This window comes from Cupressus sempervirens, chromosome 3 (genome assembly GCF_028749045.1).
Source record: "Cupressus sempervirens isolate cs-2001-9-10 chromosome 3, ASM2874904v1, whole genome shotgun sequence".
Taxonomy (NCBI): Eukaryota; Viridiplantae; Streptophyta; class Pinopsida; order Cupressales; family Cupressaceae; genus Cupressus; species Cupressus sempervirens.
Window position 1 is genome coordinate 551,187,558 of NC_143120.1, and position 24,834 is coordinate 551,212,391.

General features: G+C 34.7%; 1 protein-coding gene across 9 annotated transcripts in view; it reads left to right on the forward strand.

Annotated features, from left to right (window-relative positions):
- Positions 1-24,834, forward strand: part of LOC149567612 (folylpolyglutamate synthase-like) — a 191,192-nt gene that overhangs the window by 27,146 nt on the left and 139,212 nt on the right. For 3 of the 9 annotated variants that reach the window (XM_089820848.1, XM_089820851.1, XM_089820853.1), the window contains 3 exons: positions 4,448-4,608; positions 13,547-13,597; positions 16,466-16,531. In XM_089820848.1, the coding sequence (XP_089676974.1) occupies positions 4,448-4,608; positions 13,547-13,597; positions 16,466-16,531 (278 nt within the window). The remainder of the gene's footprint in view (positions 1-4,447; positions 4,609-13,546; positions 13,598-16,465; positions 16,532-24,834) is intronic. The other 6 variants (XM_089820852.1, XM_089820849.1, XM_089820854.1 and 3 more) reach the window with 3 other exon arrangements.

The window sequence follows — 24,834 nt, forward strand, 5'->3', positions numbered from 1 at the left end:
GGAAAAGTTGTCCTCCCACAGCCAAACAAGGATTGGACCCTCTAGCCAATCCACGTACCCTTGAGCAAAGAAACCACCCCCTCGTGAAAGTAGACCAGCCATGCCCAACAGCCGCAGACAAGAAACAACAGGAAGAAGCTAGGGCACGCGAGCCCTAGCCCGTGCCCAGACCATGCACAACACCGTCTCTGTTCAAATTCACCAGAACTTATAAAAATCTTAATCCTTTTCCACCAATTTCATCTTCATTGTTATTATCCAAAAGATTAACCTCTTTAACTTCAATCTCATCATCACTAACATACATACTGTAATCACCTAAAATGGTTGTCTAGACTATTAGTCCCCTTCTCAACATTTTGGTAGAATTAATTAATCATTTGCCTAGGCCAAATTGTTAAAAATCAATTAATTTGATTATATCCTATAGTTTGACTATACTATCCTAAGTTCATTATTTGATTAAAAGAACATATCCCCTTTTAAATAAATAAAAGACCCCATTCTTCTAATCCAATCAATTTGCACACATGAAGTCTTACTTCTATTTTGCAAATTAAATGAAAAGACTCTTTCTGTCTCACATGCGAAGTCAACTCTTTGTTTATTGGTTGACTTGTGTTTGCACTTGGATCAATCCCATTTTCAAACTCCACCCTTGATCATCCATCATTTGAGCTTGATCTCCACCGTTTGTACATCTTCAAAAGAAAGAGCTCTCCCCTTGTCAAGGGATCTACACTCTTTAGTACCATTATGCTGCAGGTTTGCCATTCAAATCCTTAAGAGCTTTTGTGGAGAACTTCTACTTCTTGTCTACTTTCTAGCATCCGTAGCATTTTTAGCTTAGAATCATATTGCATAATGGCTTACTGTAATCTAGCTCACATAGCATAACTAGGCTAATTTGTAATACTTTCAGTTGCTTAATCTAGCTGCATTTGTTCTTTTCATTCTACTGTAGATTCATGCTTGCATTGCATATTTGAGGAATCCCTTTGTGGACACTTGCATTCTTGCATCTTGTCTCAAAGAAACCTTCTGTTGCATGGTTTACTAGCAAGAAAAGTATCTCTAAGGCTCAACTGAGAGCCCTCATATACTTGAAACATACTTCTTGGACTCTGTGGATAGGGAGCTCTAAGCCACCATCCAAGCATTCCAATGTCATGGAATCACTTGGATAGAAGGATTTAGAGTGTGACACCTTTTGAGTGTACACGTACGTTCCTTCAGAATCTTTGATTTATAGGGTGTAGGTTTCACCTTAGGTTCTCTTTCAGGACTAAAAGAAAAGTGACCGATTTGCTTACAATACCAACAAACAAAAGGAGCTTCGTTTCTGAAAATACCCTTACCTTTAGGTTCCCTTTTTTCAATCAATGATACAAACTTATCAATCTTCTTTTCTTCTTCCTGAACATGTGCCGAATCACTTGCATAATCTCAGCTTTCGCTGGTGTTCACACTTTTTGTTAGTACACTCTTATCTTAATGTGCACTATCCAAAGCATCTTTCAGTCCACTAGTCTCAAAAGCTTGCAATTTCCCAATCAACATTTCTTTGTTAAAAATTTCAATAAGAGGAATAACTTGTTCAATAGCATTTACCTTGTTGTCTTAAGCATGAGTCAAGGATGTCAAAATCATAAAAAAAACTTCAACTTTTGACACAGTTCCTCTAGAGCTTCTTATACCTATAGTAATTTCAATAATTCTCTGCACATATGTCCTAATAGTTTCATCTTCTTGCTAGCATTCTCTAGCTTAGTCTTCCAATTTTGCAACTTTGCTTTCTTTGTATGTTCATTACCTTTATATAACCTTTCTAACCTAGTCCAAATATCATATGCAAGATCAAGAACTTTTACCTCACTGAATTCAGCCTTTGAAAGTGTGCATATTAGTGCATGTTACACTGGAAAATATTCTTTTCATCATCTGTGCTTGATGACAGTTGGCTCTCTGTCTTAACCTATACTTGTGTCTTTGTAATCCAGCAGAAGCCAATTCCCATGTAGATCAAGTGTGTTTGCATCTTATCTTTCCAACTTTCATAGTTTTCAGTGTTCACCATTAAACTTAGGACTTTTCTTCTTGTAAGCCATATATCTCCTCAAGGTGTAAAGCTTTCTTAAATAGAACATGATGCTCTAATACCAATTGTTAAGAAGTAAACTCCATACACAACTAGGGGAGGGGGGGGGGGGTGAATCTATTGTGATATTAAATTTAAATCCAAACTTATAAATCTCAACTCCAACAATTAAAACAACGATGCATGACAATCGAAAACCATACACCATAACACAATGAATTTGTTGACTAGGGAAACCCTTGATCAGAGGGAAAACCCCAGTGGGGCTGGTACCCACATAATAGTCTACTATATATAAGTTCCTTGTGAAAGGATGTGACGGTGTTAGGAGCCTATTACAATGCATTTAGTACAATAGTCCCTGTTAAAGGGACAAATCCTTGTTAGGAGACCTTGAACCTTGTTAGAGGTTGATAAATAAACAAATAGACCCACTGCTTAAATGCTTCAACAATTGTGAAGAACAAATCTTCAGTATAACATATCCAACATACAATCTCACATCAACTGACCATATATATGACATAGATACATTACAACCAAAGAAAACAACTTTCTTTTATACCCTTACAAATAATTAATTAGTTCAGCTTGCTAAAGCTTCCCCAGTGAACAATTAATTACATAGGACTATGCTAAGGCATACATGCCTTCATAAGTATCATTACAAATATTACATTAAGGTTCACACATGTTACAATACAATTATTACATTGTACATTGATAAAATAAACTCTTCCTTACCACTATCAACTGCTAGTAAATCATGCTGTACATTACACAATGACAACCTTTCTAGAATAATCACAAAGCCTTTCTATCACGAACATGACTTCACAAACAAGTCTTCTTCCATGATGCAAGCTCGCTGACGTTATTCCACCTTGCTAATAATATACAATAAATATTCTACTGATTGTTTCTATCATGAATTCCTGTACATTGGTCTTCTACCAGTCTTCACTAATCATATTGTAACTTATCTAGAACTCAACATAAGGTCCAACGAACCTAGATATGATATTTATACTCATTCTTCTACACCAATCTAAGCTCGCATAGCTTAACTTGTTATATACTAACTTCATTGTGCCAACAATCACCCTACGATGTGTAGAATATCTGTCTGTCATGATCACATAAACATACGTTGTCATCAATGACAAAACGTGTCATTAATGACAAAACCTGTCATCAATACAACACATAAACAGTATATCCAAGTGCAAACCAAACCTCTATTTCTAATAGACCAATAGATGGAATATGCCTAAGAAAGTTTGCGAAGAGAGAAATTGCATATTTTGTAGTAAGGGGGTAGTGGAGATGCAATGACAATGATCATGGAGTGCACAATGTATGAGGATATTTGTATTCAGTATGAAAATGACTTGAAATTTGGTAGCTTGCATGAGTGTTGAGGAAGCTAGAATTAAAAAAATTGCTAGCTTCCTAGTCAAGATCCATACTAGGAATTTGACATCAAAAGGAGTTTGAAGATAACATAAGGTTGCAAGACTCAGCTTCTTAGAATGGTTGGCCTCGTGGATTTCATTAAAATCATTCATTAATTTATTGGCAAAACTTGTTAAAAATATAGGTCATTTTGAAATATAAAATGCAGCTAAAGTGGCTATTTCCACAGAAAGTTGACATAAAATTCCATGCATTATTTTAAACTTAACGATATCATATGTAGATATATATTTCAACTGAGTATCACAATTTTTTTTCCCATCTAGTAACCTTTCTCCCTTTACAAGACCTTAAAAAAGGGCATTCTATTCCTTGAGGGCTTGAAACATAGATTCAAATTCTTTATGGAGGACTCATAAGTATTTGCTTGACAAGCTGATTCTTCCAACAAATCTTTATTCTTAAATCTTCAAGTTGTGGATGTAATTACTGTAATCTGATGGCAAGTTTTGATTAGTGAACTATGGCTTCAAAAATCCTTGCATTATCCTCAGATTTGTATTCCTTAATCTGGTTTGACCTAGTTATTTTGGTCTGATTTATAATATGACGCTAGTAGAGTTTGACCTTTTGGGGTTCATATATTTCAAGCTTTTATTAACTACTTTGAAATGATATATTTGGTAATACGCTGATTTTTCTAGCAGAATCTCATGCTTGTAGGGAAGAGTAAAATTTCAAATAGTGATAAATTTATAATCCTATGTATGTTTTATACTCTTAAAAATATCACCATTCAAAATTAGGCTTACTCTTGAGTGAGAGTGACTGGTCAAAATTCATAGAATGATGTTCTTTTTATTGTCTATATATTCTATCTAGAAAAAGGCTAAAGTTTAAACACAACATTTTGACATTTTCTCCTTTATGTAGATTCTGATGAGGGAAATGCTGGGACAAAAGCAATATCAGATGACCGTTCTTCATCTACATCATATGTAGCAGCCTTAAATTTACTGTCCTCCATCATTACCCCACGCACACGTGCAGATGAAACAGGCAACAATTTCCCAATCATGTATGAGTATCTAAAAGTATGTTATAATTTATGACCAAGTGGGTTTCCTTTACTCTTTTCCTTGTTTTTCTTTGTCTCCATTGTAGTTTAAGTATTTTTGTCTTCCTCAATGTTTCTCAATCTTCATCTTTGTATCACTTTAATTCATATTGGACCTAATTATACAACATAAATTTGAGATTTTTTAGCTTAAGTTTGCTGACTGAAAGTAAGAATGATCATACGAAAATGTAATTATATAAACTACATGACCAAAACACAAGTTGTTGTATAGACAAATGATTGGAATCACAATTCATCCTGAGATCAATTGCTTGAGAGTTTAGAAAATGGTAAATTATTTAACAGATAGTGTTCGATACAATTCTGGCAGTACATGGAGGAGTTGTCATAAATCAATAGCCTTATGTTGACAGAAGAAGTGCTTTTTGAATGACCGTTGGTTGTTAGGTAAGACATATTCGTTGGTCTAACTATTTATAACAGCCACATAATTTGCATTACCCAGTTCAACAATGATCAACATGACTAGGTCAACAATGAAAACATGTATGAACATTAGCGTGATGTTATCCATATAATACCCCACAAAGAGAAAGTTGGATTCACATTCAACATAGCATATGAACGAATAGATATGAAGATAAGAGTCAAGGAAAAAAGTGTCTTTAAAGTTACATTGGCTCTAGCTGATCTTGAAGATGTATCCCCGTAGATCTCATTTGCCTCACCACAACCTTAAGTGGGTAAACTTGCTTGGCGTGTTGCTTTGTATGAGGCTCTTATTATCCTTAAAATATGTCAAGAGAAAATTGGTTAGAGGTAGTTTGCAAGACCTTATTCCTTACTCTATTTTCAGACGAAGCTTCCCTTTTATACCTATGAGAGATGTGTTGGTTCCCAAAACCACAGATTGGAATCCTACGAGCCTTGCCTGGTCGATGCTGGGATATCCAACTGGTTAAAGCCAACTTGACGGGATCGATCAATGTGATCTAAATCCCCTGCGCTTCCGGCTCTGCAAGACCGAGGCGGGTGCACCTAATCCTGGACGAAATTCCTAGATCCAAGATACTTAAAACAAATCGATTAGAACACGAATACAATAAAAGTTTCCCAAATGGCAAGAACTATAGGAAAACTTTAAACTTGAGATTTGTGAACTGAAAACAAAAGTAAATAATTGAAATAATGTTTAGATAAAAAATAAATATAGATTAATGCAATAGATGAATATATTAATTGCTCAAAGGCAAGAAATGAAACATTTGCCAGCGTATGGATTATGAATTAAAAATAAAAGCCAGTGCCTAATTAAATGGGCAATAGAGTCAACATTATTAGTTGAAACGTACAACTTTATAAAGTTTAATATATCTAACTATAAATAAATTTAATAATTCGGACGCGACGGATCAATTATATGAATGCAATTCAAATTAGTCTAAAATGGACTTTAACTCCTGCGGAGACAAATTGGACCTAAATACGGAAACAATAAAGTATTTCACAATATTTAAGTTTATCAAATTTAAAATGCAATAACGATCCAGTCCACTTATCCAAATATTAAAATATTTATAGAAAATAATAAAAAACGTTTATAAAGGACACAACTTAATAAAAAATTAAAACTCTAATGCAAGTAAATTAAATAATTACTTCTTACAGACTGGCGCCAGAAATAAAAATTATACGTAGAGACACTCCTCACGGATGATCAATTCTACTGCAAATTTCAATCCTGGACTCGCATATAAATTTGCTCGATAATTCAAAACTTAGGAGCTTTGTTCAATTGCTCATTTCTCCACCGAATAAATAATATAACATCATGGGCATAGGATAAGTCAAAACCTTTAAAAAAAATAAGAATGAATATTGTATCTCTCAGTCTCTCTCCCCTTGTTTGATTTTTACATCTATATTTATAGATGTTCAAAGGGTATCGGTTGCCTAACCAAACATCGCAACCCTTCATAAATAAAACTAACCAATGTTTAAAAACTTGATATGTTTTAATTTTATCAAAATAGAATTAGACTCTCGTGCTTTATATTTTCCATTGGCATTAATGCACAACCTTTGCATCCATTGACTTGGGTATGAATTCATTAATTCATGAAGGATGTGTTTGAATCTCCTTGCAGAACCGAATACAATTTCTCTGACTCTCGTGAGCTTTCTTTGTCTGGACTGATCCTTCCGCACGCACTCCTCCTGAAGATCATTCGCATCCATGCTAAGCCTCCAGATAATTCCCTAGATTATTCATTTTGCACCATTTACCTCTCCATTCATGCATAGGCAGATTCCTTCATCCTCCACGTATAAGTTTGATGTGCTCCTGGACTGGGGATACGCAGGATGTAGAACACTATTCAAATGAATATCATTGCTGCAGGAAGGTCTTTACATTCTCTCACGAACTCGGCCATATGATCCTCTGAAAAACCTATGATATGCCATTCTTTGCATGTCTCCAGACGTCTCTGACTGAGAGCCTGTACGCTTCTTGATTGCTGGGCATCCTCTAATTTCGATATCACCTTCCAGGGATATAACGGCATCTATGCCAATTACTGCATATTAACTAACTTGCTGCCTATTAATTCCTTTCCAAAATATATTATAAATGCTTCATCTTCCTCTCAGACAGGATTTGCTCATGTTAAGAAAGCATAGAAAAATTCGATCTTCAGTACCAAATACTTTGCCTCTATCCAATGGTGATGGTGCTCGTGTATGGATCCTCCTCTAGTCTTTATATCCAGGAAGCCAAATGAAACAAGGCAGAAACTTAATATTATTAGGCATAGAAGCAAATCCAATCCACTGCTTTTATCCTTTCCGTAATTAACAGTCCATGGTAACTCTCTTTCGATTCATTCGCAAATGGTGAGAATCACACAGGTGGTCTTCAATACTGGCGCGAATATCATGAGTCGACGTGCCTCCATATGGTGCTCCTGTAAACTTGTGATTTCTGCACACAACGATACAAATAAAAAATGTGGAGAAACTCTAAAATATTTTAAATGGAAAGAAATCTGGAAAATGAAAGGAAAAGGGATTGAGAAAGCCAGTTTCATGATACGCCAAACAGGTGTAACTCTTTGAGCCCTGGGAGGTTTCCAACCGCGCATGTGACTGCTTCAGGTATCTCTTCACACCTTCTTGAACCAACAAAGTCTTATCCAGATTCTGTATTGCTGCTGGAGCTCGTGTATGAAAAGATTGAAATCTGTATACAACTGATAGCGTTCTTGTACAGATAATATCTTAGCAGATTCAAAAAAGGGTGCTCAAGCTCACTTCTCATCAGATTTAGCCTGTTATTAATTGTCAAAATTATTTCTTTGCATGTTTAAACCATTTTCACCTCTGTTGCTGTTTTATTGTGACAACATTGTTTCATTGTGCATGATATCATTACATCTGCAATCTAGATCAAAACTCGCAAACTCGTAAGTGGCACTCTACCTATTGCCTAATTCCATGATGCAGCTATAATAGGAAAATAACAACAGAGTTGAGATAGAAGTGAAAATAGTTGATCGATCACAAATCCTGCAAAACTTTATAAAATAAAACAACCACATTAATCAAACAATAAGAAGATCTAGGATAATGCATAGAATGGAGTCCCTAAAAATTGGATGCCATCAAGATGCACAATGGGAAAAATACAATCATATGCACATCATTATAATATATGTTGTAGAAAGATGAGGCATTTCCTAACATTCAACATGAAAGATCAAAGATAAACAAAAAAAGTTTCTAGAGGAGTAATGATGGAGTTCTTTCTTGGTGTATTGCTTTAAATGATACTCTTGTCATCCCTAAATTTTTTCATGGCAAATTGGTTAGGGGCAGCATCTCTTGTTACCCCTAGAATTTGTCATGGACAAATTTGTTAGGGTTAGTGACAAACTGTTGAGTTTTCAGGATCTGCTGCAAATGTAATAGCACTGCCATAATGTTTTGGTATGTACTTTTCAAATGGCAGCCATCTCTCTAATATAGGATGAGGAATGGATAGACATGTCTCTTCACGGGACATGTCCATTCATAAGAATGTAATTAATATAATGACAAATAAATATCTCATATATATATATATATATATCTTACACTTATATATATATAATATATTTAATATATATATTATATCTCACACTTCTATATATCCAACTAAAGCTACTGATTATTAACACCCCCTCCTAGCTTAGAGAGGATAAACAAGATTCATACACAATATGAATAACATATTACCTCAACGCAAATAATGGTTTCTAGAATGTCAACTCATTTGACTTCTCGGTTTATTGAATGCCAACTCATTTGGCAAATGTCAACTCATTTGACATCTGCTCGATGCTACAAACATGGTATAATCATATTAGATATCTTGTGATCACATAACACATGATATGAAGTATTATCTAACATATAATACCTAGTTTTACATATTGCCTAACACGTGATATGAGGACTCACCTAACACGTGATACCTAGTTTTACATATCACCTAAAACATAATATGAGGAATCACCTAACTCATGATATTACATATCACCTAACACGTGATACCTAGTTTTACATATCTCCTAACATGTGATACCTGGTTTTAGATATCATCTCAATATGATATCAGAGATATGGTCTAATCAAGAATATCAAGTCTCATGATATTCACCATAACTCAAAATTGTTCAAAGGTAATGTGTACTTAGCATAGGAACATTCATAATCTATTGTGATCGGTTTCAGCCATCACACGATGTCTATCACAATCTAGAAGGTCATGGTTTGTTTAAGGAACTGAATCCACTATGCTAGAAATCATCTATCCTGATTTGTTCCAGCCATCACATGATGTCTATCACGATAGAAGATTAAGTTATTGTAAGATTGTCATCTTTCAATAACATTAACAAATACAAGTGATAATCATTTGGAAGTCATCACTTCCTCATGATTTACACAGGACCCATAAGGCATTTAAATGATATCAGTAGTATAATAATCAATTAAATCAAGTTTACCTCATAAGTGTTTCACCTTCAATAGTGAAACTCTCTCTCAATCACTATGATCGAGATTGTCACAAGTTGACTAAACCCATCTGCTCCCTCTGAAGCTCAAGTTCATCAACATTTAGACCTCTTGAAGATGCCAGACTCCCTCTGAATCTGAATTCCATATGCTTTTGTCCTTGTGTTTCAAATATTTCCTTTCATAAGGTGAGTCCATATAGGAAATATAATGCACGAATCAATTTTCATCCTTCATGAATATTTATTGTTTTGATTCTACCATCACTGACTGGTCTGCGTTTCTTATTGTATCTCCAACCCATAAGGTTGCTGACTGTAGAGATATAAACCTTCTATTTTGAAGATAGCTGACTGCATTCTCTAAGTCTGTCCTGTCCCCATGATAGTCTCCCTTGTAACCAATAACATATTTGGATTCCAATTGCTTTCTTTAAATACTTTGTAGATAAATTCAATTGAAATTGTTTTACATGTATATTCTTCTGGTAAACACTATGTCGGATGCGGAAGTGTCCTCCATTCCCGCCAACAAGAGTTGTGGCTCATGAAGATCCTATTTATTTCAGACAGCAAGCTGGCCAACGTAGCTTCAGGGGGTACCATTGACCTTATCTTCTGCGACATCAATGCACACTAGAGCTTGTTGACTTTCATGGTAATCACGTCAGTATAGCCAATGGGTTCGACTGTGACAATTAGTATAGCAGTTGATATTTTATTTTATTTTAAAAGAGCAAGTTTATGATTGAATCTCCATACAATATTTCATATTGGATTGTTACAGTAAAGTTAGATATACATATTGTAAAATTATCACGATTCATTTATCCACTTTCTAATCATGATCAAAAGAACTAAACTGAACATCTCCTGCCGAAGCATGTATACCAATTTTAGTGGAATAATTGTGCCCATTAAACCTACGGTATCCACTCACCCAATGATCTGCCTCTATATTAAGTGGAGTATTTTCCACTGAACTTTCAAGTTCAGGGGAACAAGAATCTTTAACTGGAGGATTATATTCATCAAATTCACGCTCTGTCTTAAGTTTCACGTTGCTCTCATATGGCATGTAAAACTGACCAATGGAGGGTTGATGCAGAATCAACTTCTCGAACCATTTACTAGTTCCAAATCTTTCCTCGTCTGTTGCACCATTTTGTATTTGACATAGTATTGGTACTGTTGATTCCTTGACATGGGTCATTACACATTTTCATCTTCCTCCCTAACTTGGGCCACTTCTCTGGTCATCTAGTTTTACCATTACGGTTTCTACAAACAGATCAATGTGACCCGAGCTCCTCGACAATTGATGCAATGTATCAATAGTGCTCAAGTTGCATTGCATATATGAATGCCACAAGTAGATAATGGAGGTTATATACGCGATTTGCATCTGCTGAATATCTTCTGCATTGGCCATGGATAGTTTGGCTTCAGTAGTTAGATATCGAGCCTAATCATTTTACACATAAATCTTTTCAACTGTACCCAGATCTCTCTTCAATCCGCTCCATCAATAACATTTAATTTCCAAATTTTAACGGCGGACATTATGGTTGCTGAAATCTTTGAATGTTTTCGATTCCATGGATTAGCAATTATATCGATCCAGACTTTACCCAATCTCTGTAATATCCAGACTTGGCCTTCACACCAATATGAAATCGAGATCACCCTCTTTAATATCAGACTTGGCTTGTATTCCATTTGGTGGATGAGCGAGATCCTTAAAACAATTTTCCCTTATGCAGTTTTCCTTTATAAATTGTTTTGCAAAATGAATGCAGTTATTCACTTAGTTACCAATCAATAATTTAATATGATTCTCGCCATATGAAACCCACTTGATCAGCAATCACACATAGATGTTTATAACTTGCTGCCTTTTACCATTGAATAGATATTTACATTTTGCAGTCTGGCTTTGATACCATGTTGAGTTTTCGGGATCTGCTGCAAATGTAATAGCACTGCCATAATGTTTTGGTATGTACTTTCCAAATGACAGCCATCTCTCTAAGATAGGATGATGAATGGATAAACACGTCTCTTCATGGGACATGTCTATTCATTAGAATGTAATTAATATAATGACAAATAAATACCTCACATATTTAATAGATTAATATATATTATATCTTACACTTTATATATATATATATTTGCACTATAGTTTGTCCAATTAAAGCTACCAATTATTAACACAAACCACTGCAAATCCCTTTTTACATAGTCTGCAGCTTTGAATAAGTCACATCGAGTTAACCAAGGAGGATGTCTCAAGATCCAAACTGATCTTCCTCAAGAGGGTTTCCATCCTCCAAAAGGTTGAGACAAATGTGCTTAATCTCCAAACTCCTAGGTTTTCATTGGAGAAAACATAATAGTTTGCATAGTGCCAAATGAGCTCCCAAAATGTACATTTCCCTCCAAACTTTTGGAAAACGCCATATTAAAATTCACTTATTAATTTTAACTGCATTATAGCTCCAACAAAATATCTTTCCATAAAAAAATAATGAAATTTTGACTTACAAAAGTCCTATATGGTGCTTCCATGATTTAAATTATTTTCTCCAGGTTTCAACTAGCAATAACACTAAGGTGCTCGTAAAATATTTTTAATTAATTTAAGCATCCTTATTAAAATTAATTAAAATAAGTCATTAATGCACTGAATTTGTGAAAATTGTTGGAAAGCATTGGATTTGAAACTGATCACATTGGAATGATCTTGATGACGAGCAATGATAAGTGAAGCCAATTGATTAAAAATAGATGACCTCTTTAATGTTCTTGGTGAGCACTACCAAAAGTCGAAAGTCACTTCTAAAGGATGCATATGAGTCCTCCAGTTTGCTTGAGCTCTATGGAATCATCAAGTAACTCCTTGAGCAAAACAGGTTCAAAACAAATTGCACTACAAAAGAAATTTAAAATGGGGACATTACATTATGGCTGATGGATTCACTACCCCTCGACCTCTTTAATGTTCTAGTTGAGTAGTACCAGAAGTCGAAAATCATTTAGAGGATGCATATGAGTCCTCCAAGCTGCCTGAGCTCTATGGAATCATCAAATAACTCCTTGGTCAAAACTATTTCAAAACAAATCACACTACAAAAGAAATTGGGGACATCACATTATGGCTGATGGATTCACTACCCCTCAGATAAAAGACTCAAATATAGACACTAATTGCATGAAGATTTCAATGCCTTAAACATGGGCAAAACAATGTGTTTTTTGAGCATTCAATGGCTATATTAGTTAGGTAGATGCTATCAAGATTTTCAAAAAGGTGGAACCATAGATTAAAATATGGTAGACTTCTGTGCGATAGGTTAACTTATTGTGAGAAGTTTTTGGCCACAATAAATTTTGTAACTTTCATGCCAAACTTCTTGCGCAACGAAGTTACCAAAATACCGCTGAAAATATTCGTGTTAACTTATAAAAATATCGTGATAGGATACGAAAGTATTGGCCATAGTTTGGATATAGAGACTGACAACCCCACAAAGGTCAAAACACAATTTTTTCATTGCAAAATTCAGTTTGGAGAGGTTGGAGGAGAATGAACATGATTTGTAGTGTTGAGCGATTTATGGTGGATTTGCGGCTAAGTTTATACAAAATCTATTATAGCATTTCCAATGCACTCAAAAGAGTGTAATGAACAAAGATCTACCACCATTTTTCAACAATTTTTGCATATATTTACCTAGTTTTCTCAAATTTTTTTCATAATGTAACACTTTTTTCTTTTTCCTTTCAAGTTTCACCTATGTTTAAAATTATTTCAAGTTTTAATCTTATTTAGCTTGTTACTAAATTTCTTCATTAAATATCTAAATTTGTGCTATCAATTTGTATGTGTAGGTTGATACTTCATTAAAATGGCCAATTGGGATACCTCCACAACAGGGTCAGGTACAAGGTTTGCCAGTTACCAGTTAATGCATGTTCATCTGGATATGTAAGCACATGTTCTAAAGGGTCTAGAGACAAGTCATGGAGATATTGCTTTGAAGGACCCAAATATAATATTGTGATATAAAATGTAAAGAACTTATTAGTGGAGGCATATCTCATTTGAAATACCACCACGAAGGAATTATAAAGCATGATACAAGGGTTTGTGAGAGCAACACAAAAGAAATAAGCAGAGAGAGATGAATGCCTTGCTCGCTGCCCAAGAAGAGTAAAAGTTGCAAAGGGAAAGGGGAAAATTGGCCATGAGGGCAGGCCTCTTCGAATCTCAAGGTAGCCTACTATGTCTCCTTTTGAAGAATCATTTTTTATTCTCTAATCACCATGATTAGTTTGGTTTTGCTAAAACAATGATCATAATGAAATAATGTGGATTGTGACTAGGTATCCAAGTTAACCTAGAAGAGAAAGCAGCACTTGAGGGCATAGTGCACTCTCTTTGTGGCCCACGTTTCCGCAAATCTACCATCCCGTTGGTCACCACTTCTATTGGTTTTAGCATACCATCACTTCTGTGCCACAATCATCTTCTATAGATAGTTTTTTTTTGTGCACACTTGTAGCACAACCATCATTGGAGGCTACTAGGTGGAACATTGACGTGCATCAACAAGTTGACATTCAATGTGCTGATTTTTGGTATTTCAACATTCCCTCCAATGTTGTAGCAAGTCCTTATTGGCTGAATTTTGCGACGGGAACTACTGTGGCAAGAGAAGGCTACAAGGCAACTACTTCTGTAGACTTGAGTGAGAGTTAATTCACTTGTTTTAATTTTTAAATGTTTTAGAGTTTTACTTATTTTTGTTGAATGTAAGTTTTTTGTTTAATAAAAATTGTGTACTTAATGTTAATTAGCCAATAGGCTATTTTGGTTTGCCTTCAATTGGTTTCTCGTGAAGTCTTATTTAGAAAACAAACTGATAGAAAACTTACCAGCTAGGGAAATCAAATCCGGCAGAAGATTGGGTTGGATGCCTTGCCTTTGTCCTTGCCCTTAAGGCACAAGATTTTGCTATTGGAGCCTTGTGAAGGGAAATATGAATGCTCAGGGTTTCCATTCTCTAACTTTCCTGCACTGTGCTTGTTAACGAGATTCAATTCTCTTCATCTAGATCAAATATGCAAGCAATAAGACTTGCATTTGCTCCTCCAAATTTTGTTTCCATCCAAACAATGCCCTAGATGAGTTGTTTTGAGCAAAATGGAGGTATTTTAATGCATGCACTGGAGGTCATAATCGCCATCCATAATTAGAAGGAAAAAGTATAGCCCTTGGATGTAAAAAATGAGCTTCAAGAAGCCTTTTACATATCGTTTATACTCAGATAGGTTTTGGAGAAGCCAATACAGGTACATATGCCTTTTTCACAATCATGTGAATGTGAAAAATCGCCACCCAGCCATGTAAAGGAAGAAATTGCAAGTTATAATACCCAATACGGACTTTATAAAACACTTTGCATCCTTAAACATGTTATAATGGGCTTTGAGAATGAAAATATATGCCTTTCAATACATATCAAAACATGTAAGTGCCTTTAAAAACGCCATCCAACTCTTTGATGAGCCTTTTGGAATAAATTACAGCCTATAGAATGAATGATTTAGGCGCACTATAAAAACACCTTTACATGTACTTTAAGTCAAAATGAACTTTTGGTGGGCATTTACATGTATTCTCTTACATAAAAAGATGTAAAAGATCTGAAAATCACCTCCTTAGTCTTGAAAGTATTGGAATGATGAAAGAAGTGCTTTTTAGAAACTTAAATGCATGGCTTTAATGTTACAACAGGTTTCTAGGAGTCATTTACGTACAACAAATTAGAAGTATATTGAACTTTTCCATATAGACTATGTAAAAATCCTCACTTCTAAGTGCATATAGGTTCTCATGTATAATTTTACATATAATTTAAACTCTAATGAGGAAATACGCAATAAGACTTAAAAAGTCCACCTTTACATTAAAAACTCATTGAAATCTCACATGCTTTGATGTAAAATTAAAAAATGGGGTTTTAAATCCATTTATATGTAAATATCACCTTTTAGGCAATGCATTTGCAAAGAAAAAGCCCACTAATGAGATATTTCAATTAAAGAACAAGGATATGCAATCAGGTCAAAAATCCCCACTTGCAGAACACTTAATTCCTTAATAACTGTTGACATACAACTTCGATTGAGGCCTACGATAGCTCTAAACAAGTGGAATTGCAAATGGTCCGATCTGAGGGCAAAAACAAAACTAGAAACAAAGCATCCAAACAAAGAAAACAAAGAAAAGATGTAAAGGTTGCTAAAGTCAAGTTCATGTAATCAGAGAAGAAAAACCTGTCATGACATGAAAGATAATGAAGGGCACACGAAAAAGTTTAAAATTTAGGACAATTCAAGGATAACTAATTGCCTTTATAATGCACCATTCAAAGCACCAAAAACTCTAAGAATACACGTATGAATCCATGAGAAAATTGCATAGGGTGTCCTCAATTTTCTGATGTCAGAATGGGGACAACATTAATTGAAAGTGAACCAAAATTTTGAGAGATATTTAAAGTCTCTAGTTTATTTCAATAAAGATTGTGTTTTCCTACTTCATTCATAAACTAGAAGATCATTACAATGAGTAATCAGATATTGTTGTTTGTAACAGATATTGTTGTTTGTAACATACTAACATGAATTATGTTGCTAGAAACAAGTCTTTATTCTTCTAATTAAGTATGCCATATAGAGCTCTGCATTTGGGTGTTGGATACCATGATTATCTAATATTCTATATTGTCATTCTTTTTACAGATACTAGACTTGGAGGATTCTCTTTTACAATTGAGTGTTATCCATATTGCTGGAACTAAGGGAAAGGTACTCCAATTTATCATTGACTATTTTTTCAAGATTAAATAATTTCGTTCTTAATGTTTGTGAGTTTTGTTGAAAATATCTAGTAGTCCGACAATCATTCTTTGTATCTTCTGATTGTTATATGACAAGTGATACTTTGAAATAGCAATGTATACATGGTGTTTATATAGAGGCAAGTTGTTAATTCTAAATTTCAACTAGCTATTGATAAATGATAAATCTTAATTTTTACTTGCATAGTATGGAAAATAAAATTAAGTTAGACCTTTGGACTTTTGATGAATGTTGATCTATGTTAGTGAAGGTCTGTGTATGGATGATAGTTAGATGCATAGTACAAGTTATGCAAGTATCTGTTGAATTTTCGGATCACTGCAAATGTAGTTGCATTGCCTGTATTGGTATATGCTTTTGGAATGGATCAATCTCCTCTTATATGTATTGCAAATAACACATGGAGAGACGTCTTCTCATGAGACATGTCTATCCATAATAATTATACAATAACAAATATATATATAATATCTCATATATTAAATATATAATTAATACACACACACACACACACACATATCACACTTATATATGTAATATATTTATGTATATTTATAGGTTTAACCGACTGAAGCTACCAAACATTAACACTCCCTCTTAGCTAGGGAGGATAAACACATGACCATATATTACCTCAATGTAATATATAGATATTGGGAGTAATGGCCTCCTGAATGTCAACTCATTTGACATTCACCAAATACTCTTTGAGCAATGGCCTCCTGAATGTCGAGTAGCAAGATGTTCACCAAGTATTGTGAGTAATGGCCTCAAGAATGTCAACTCATTTGATATTCACCAAGTACTCTGTGTAATGGCCTCTTGAACATTGATTTGCATAACATTCACCATGTGCTCAAAATGTTCATAAGGTAGGTGCACACACATTCTCATAATGCTTACCATATGAACGCCCACCATGAAAAGTATAATCTATCATGATCTGCATAGACATCATAAGATATCCATCATAACAGATTAAGTGATTGAAAGATCGTTACCTTTCAATAACTTCTGAAAATACACGTGATGGTCATTTGGAAGTCGTCACTTCCTCATGATGTACATAGGGGGTAGGCCCAAATAGTTATGAACAATATTCATAAATTACAGTCCTTTTCAACATGATCTACTCCCTCTGAGTCAATATAACTCAGATCGACGAAGGTTGACCAAATCGCATCCTCTATCTCGCTCCCTCTCTTTCAAGGTTTCCTCTAATGAAATGTTAGGCTCCCTCTGAATCTCAATCTCCCTCTTCCTCATTATCTCCATGAGTTTGTTACATTACAATCTATTTCATTTAATATACGGGCACCCTTTTAATATCTTGGTTTTATCAAATATATTTTGCTTTCATAGTAATCACCCTTATGTCCTATGTCTTTTTCTGCGCCATTTGCTACTTGACATATGAAAGATGCTGCAAGTCTTCGGTGATAGATTCCTTGCTAATACCTTCTCGCTTCCTTGCATTGAGTTCTTTTCAACCGATTGTGCGGGGTCCAAAGATTTGTCACACATCTTTGACTTGTTCTTGCATTTTAATAGACCCTCCTCCTTTTCAGGCATTATCTGTTTTTCCGGCTAATGAATCTGGGCTCACCGTTGTACCAAATTGGGTGCTATGTGTACATGTCAAAACTTCCAAAATATATTTGTTTTATTTGCTTCATAGTCTCACAAAAATATTAATAATCCTTCAAGGTCTTTTTCAATAGTAGGTAATGGTTGTACCGCTTGAAACCTTTCCGCATGTCAATGATCTTCCCGCCATTGAGGATTTATTCTTATTCAATATGATTTTTACTTATCTAATTTCCTGTGTGTATTGGGTTCTCCATGTTGACATGTATTTCTTTATATCATTTTCAGTATCACCTTTTCAATGTATTCAAATAGCAGTTTGTAGTATATGGTTTATATGACTGTCGAAGATCCAATATTGGAAGCTCAATCAACTAGTGTTAATGAAGTCAGATCAAAACCTGCTGCTCACAATGTCTTGTGTGGCCTAGCTATGATTCATGTTGCAGGCATCATTCTTGTCCCAAAGTCACCATTTTGACCACATACAACATTATCCTCACAGGAATCAGCTAGTACCACACCCACTAAACATATTAGCATTAAATCAGCGAGTACCACGACCACTAAACATATTAGCATTACTATAATGCACAACAATTTCATATTTTCCTTTTCCATTAGTTTTCTCTTTCTTTTCTATGTTATTCTATTCATTTGCAGTTTGGCTCTGATACCATGTTGAATTTTCGGATCACTACAAATGTAGTTGCATTGCTTGTATTGGTATATGCTTTTGGAATGGATCAATCTCCTCTTATATGTATTGCAAATAACACATGGAGAGACGTCTTCTCATGAGACATGTCTATCCATAATAATTATACAATAACAAATATATATAATATCTCATATATTAAATATATAATTAACACACACACACACACACGTATATCACACTTATATATGTAATATATTTATGTATATTTATAGGTTTAACCGACTGAAGCTACCAAACATTAACAATATCTTTCATCTTAATAGGTTCAACAATATTTGGATGGTGATGGGCTATAGCCACAGGGTATATTACACAAGATGGCATAAGGGTGCCCAGTACTCAGTTTCCATAGTTGAAGATTATTGGACAAGGTACATCGAAGAGTTGATTGATGGTTGACAGCGTAAGCTTCTAGAGACTCAAAAGCTCAAAAGAACAGTGGGAAAAGCCTATTTCCAATTTTGTGCCTTATCATACATGTAAAACATAGATGAAAGGCCAGGTGTGTGATCATATTGACAAGCCCGCCTCCAACATGATATATTGTCTCATTGAACCCATGATCGCGACACATACAAACATAATAGATTTCCTTAAAGAAGTTTAATAAACATTGAATAAAATGCAATTGGCATGTAAACAACCTCGCCATCACCATGCATCACATATTGGCATCTCTCAAGGCAATCGCATGGGCAAGAACATGATAATAGTGGAATTTGTGAAGAAACTTTCATCCAAATAGTGACTGAGTCAAATTCCGCGACCTTTTCAACTAATGACATGGCCTCCGACTCAATTGAGTAAATACCAAATGATCCCATTTTTTTAGAACGTGATAATCATATGGAAGATTAGATGCAACATATGAATCATTTGCCGGATTGTTGGCACTTAAGGAAATGGCAGAATTATAGTCATGACATGTGATTTAATTGACCAAGCTCCACAAAGCCCGAGTCATAGGATTTTCAAGCAACCTTGTCAAAGGCCTTTAAATAAGATGCGAAGCCCATGGACATGCATTGTCAGGATTATAGACCTATGCCAGCCACTTGACGATATCCATTGGATATGAGGACAAGAAAAAAATGCAATTTATTCCATTTGATTAAAATGTCTAATGATGAAGCACACCAAGACAATGAACTGCTTGATAGAAACCGCTCAGATTGTTTAACTAAACGCCTCTAGTCAGCTCTCCCTCCTCACGATATCTATAGATGGTTTTCAATGTTGTCATTGCATTTTGGGCTCAAGGATTTTCTTTGTGACTTTTCTCAAATAACTTTGTGAAATTTGATGACAGAAAGGCGTGCTTGCTAATGGTGGAATCATTCTTGTCTTGAAACAAATGTGCAATCACCATCTCGAGAAATGGGATGGAAATGATATATTGGATGGAAGAGATTTCAAAAAATTCTATGAGAAAAGAGTGGTTGGTGTGCAAACTTTATAGATTTTGCATATCAATAACTTGATCAAAAATCAATATAGCTGTTATGGACTGAAGATGGAGATGCATGTGACATGTTTGGTAAAATGTCATAACAAAGATGACCAGCATGGAAGCCATATATAGAAGTTTCAAATCAGTTAGATGTGATCGACGAATGCATCGTGATGCACAGATACTCCCTCCATGCCCATGGACATGAGAGAAGAATTCAATGGTGAAAATTAAGTCAGTATTTGATGGACAAGTATATGCCTTACGTTCTTGATCAATGTGATGTAATTAGAACAAATAATTCATAGACCAAAAGGGGATCAATAAGGATTGATTATTCAGCCTTCTTCTTGAAAAGTCTAAAGTCCAAGTTCCAAGCTATATTTTGGTTAATTTTGTAGAGGTTAATTGACCTCTCTCAAAACATGTAATTGGGAGGTAGTTATTAACCACAGAGGGGTAGTTTTTAACCTCAAATCTATATAAGGGATGATTTCGTTTTGTAAGAGGACTTTTTGGACTTTGGAATTAGGGAACACTTATGTTAGAATTTTGGTGATAAGACAGTTTTTTAAAAGTGTGTACAATTTTGTCTTCGTGTTCTTGGTACAAGAAAATGAAGGAAAGTGCATTTTGAGTTCTCTTTCTAAAAATCTGATTTGTTAAAGTGTGAAAGTGTTGATTCTTTTTGCAATGAGTGTTCTCATGGTATTATTCAAACGTTCATGAATCTTGAATCATTGTTGTGCTAATGATCACCTTCAAGCGTAGCTCTTGATTGTCCTTATTAGCAGTTTACATTAATCTAAGAAAGATTTGAAGTTGTTTGGTGCATTCGTCGTCAATAGCTTTCTCTCTATAATTCAAGTTAGAATACATCTTTATATTGAAAAATCAAAACTTATATCACACGATGGAGTTGCCCCTCTCAAACGCAGAGGAAGATTGTAATGTGATAGTGATTAGTTGCAATCTCTCCAACTGTTGGCATGGTTGTCACTGTTCACAGGGTGAATAAGGTTAGTTTCTGAGATAACTTCAATGACAAATCTGTTTATCAACAGAAATAAAGCAAATGAACATCATAACAACAAAAATTACAATGGGATAAACAAAAATGAAAATCATTAAAGAAATATTTCTTAGAATAATCAGCAAAATATAGGAAATAATTACAGAGGGAAAAGTTTACATTCAATTAAACATAAGCCAAGGAGTTAGAGAACCTATGGTGATTGAGAGATACAGACAACTTGATTTCAGAGGGATTGTAGAATACCCCAATCCTATAATAAAAGAGTTGAGAACTTCAATCCGTAAATTCTCTGGAGAAAAAACTCAATCTGCAGAAGCACATATGATTAATTTAGAAAACACTATGGAGGAGTGGGAAGAAAATTATGAAGATGTGTTCATGAAATTGTTTGTGCAGTCCCTTACTTATGATGTTGCGACTGGTACACAGGACTCCCATATGGCTCTATTTCCACTTGATATGAACTTGTAGATTCGTTCATTGTGCAATTCGAGACCATAGTGATACATCTTTTGCTTCTCATGAGTTAACTATCATTAAGAAGAATCTCAATGAGTCGATTGATTAGTTTAATAAGAGATTCATTTATGTTTTGAATAGAATACCAAGAGATATTCGACCAGTAGATTCTTTTCTAGTCAACTTTATTTGAGTGCTTTTGATAGTAAAATCCACTATGAGATAAGATCTCATAGACCTAGTTGCAAGAGGCTTTTAAAGTAATAACAACCATTGAGAATGATAGGAAGGATGCTGGTAAGATTGGGAAGAGAGAAGACCCTAGATTGTTCAACCGTAAAATACAAAAATAAAATAAAGATGAGGACGGAATTGATAAGTTGCTAAACAAGAAGAAAGATTTACATGCTAAGCAAAGCAAGAATGAGATTTTCAAGTCTAGTAGAAATGATAGACCATACAAGTTCAGATTGCAGGACATGGCATACAATATTGCATGGAAGAATGGTAGACCTGTAGGAAGCAATGAAACCCTTGATCCTCTTAAAGGAATAGTAATTGTGGGAAGTGGTCCATGGTGTGAGATTTACAAACTGCCACATGCTTTGAATCAGTGCCTGATTGCACATAGTATAATGGAAGAGGAAGGCCAACAAGATGAGCAGCCTACCATAAACACATTATCAATGAAACCACTTTGGGGAAATGACGATTCCTCAGAAGATGAGCACATATTTGATGTTGATATGATGAGAATGAGACAATAATGCTTGCGACAAGTTTTTTCTGATGAAGAGGAGAATCCAAGGGTGAGGCAATCAATTGATGAAGAGAGAAAGACATACAATTGCAGCAGTGGAACAAGATAGTAGTAACTATAGACCAAGGAATAGGATTATAAATCCTGATATTGGGAAATCATCAGGTGCCCTCGTCAACATACAACAACCTGATTTGCACAAGAAAGATAAGGAGAAGGCAACGCCAAATGATCAACAACAAATGAAGGTAATAAATCATCCAGACAAGCAACCAAAAGGTAAATAGGTGTTAAGCCTCAACTCATTCATTTCTCATGCTTTGTCTCAAGTTAAGATTCTAGTTCCTTTTTTTTGAAATTGTCGAGATCCCTGAATATGGGAAAGAAGTCATAAATCTTTTGTCTGAAGTTGGTAAAGAGGATCATCCAAAAGAGAAAAATATTAATGAAGCACCAGTTATATATCTTGGAACTAATATTAATGAGAACTCACAAGTAGATCCTTTCGATTGAACTTTATTAATTAACAATAGATTGGTGAGAAATTACATTATAGATTCAGGTGCTGCACTAAATATCATGCCCGTAGAAGCCACGAGAGGATTAGGGCTGATTGTAGATACACCCTATGGAAGGTGTTATGCAATGGATAACCGATCAGTGGCTGTAGTAGGAATCATGAGGGGTATTGAATTCAAATTTCCCACATGTCTAGATGTGTCATACGAAATGGATGTTACTGTGGTGGAAATACCTGCCTATTATGGTATGTTGCTCTCCAGGCAATGGTCCAATTTGGTTGGAGGACATATTCAGTTAGATTTGTCTTATGCAACCATCCCTATAAATGGAAGATATATTAGAATTGATAGAGAGCCAAGATTTACATACTTGGTGGAAAGCTTCAGTTCGGATTATGGAGTAAATTTCGGTCAAGCAGATAGACAACTTCCAGGTAAGCTTAAATAAACCAATTCAAAATATTGATGAACCTAATGAAGTGTATCTGCAGGAGGAAAGTAATTGGATATGGCAAATGCATTTTGGTGGAGCTTGTAGTAAAGAAGGTAATGTCGCAAGATTTCTCATATCTCTCTCTATAAAGAGCTTCAAATATTCTTTTTTCGAATGCACAGATAATATCTCTGAATATGAAGCTTTAATATTGAGACTAATATTTCAAAAGTACATAAGATCAAAGTTCCTGAAGTTTTTGGTGATTCAGAGTTATTGTATCTTAGATTAGAAATAAATTCACTAAAAAACTCAAGATTTAAACAGTATAGGAACTATGTCTTGGATTTGATTAAATTATTTGATGAATTTTCAATAAAATGGATTGATAAAGCTGATAATGTTTTAGCTGACATGATGGCTAATATGGTTATCAAGCAAATTGACATCCCATTGGTGCAGGTTGAGATGAAAAAGAAGCCATCTGTACCAGATAACGTTCATAATAGGCTAGTTTTTGATGATGACAGGGACTTGCTTGATTTTTTGACATGTGAAGGGCAATATGAAGATAGGGGATTGATTGGAACGGGTTTGTAGAGAATCATGATGGAAAGGAAACCTTATTTGGGGATGAAGTTGTATAACTGAAAACCAATAAGATACCAAAAGGATTGGTGGCATTGGAGAGAACTTTTGATGAGCATGAGTATCTCAAGACTGATAATTTTGTTTCTATGCTGGAAGAAATTGAAAAGATTAATTTTGGGAATGAGAATTCTCCTAAGGTAATTTTCATTGGTAAAAAGTTAACCTCGAAAATCAAATCAAACCTCATTTCTTTGTCGAGACAGTATAGACATGTATTTACATGGTCCTATGATGAATTCAAAGCTTACAAAGATGACTTATTTCAGCATTAAATACCTTTGAAGCTAGATGTAAGAGCTTTAGACAAAAGTAGAGACCTATTAACTTGATGCTGGTCTCTAAAATGGAGGAGCAAATAAAGATGAGAGATACGGAAATCATTAAGCCTATTAGGCATTTTACATGGGTTTCAAACCTTGTCCCTATGAGAAATAAGAATGGGGATATAAGGTTATGTGTTGACTTCACAAATTTCAACATATCATCATTGAAGGGCAACTATACTTTGCCTAATATGGAAGCATTGTTCCAAAAGAGTTATTGGGAATGAATTATTATCTATGATGGACAGTTTCTCTGGATATAATCAGGTGAAATTCAGGGAGACAAAACAATACAAGACAACATTCAC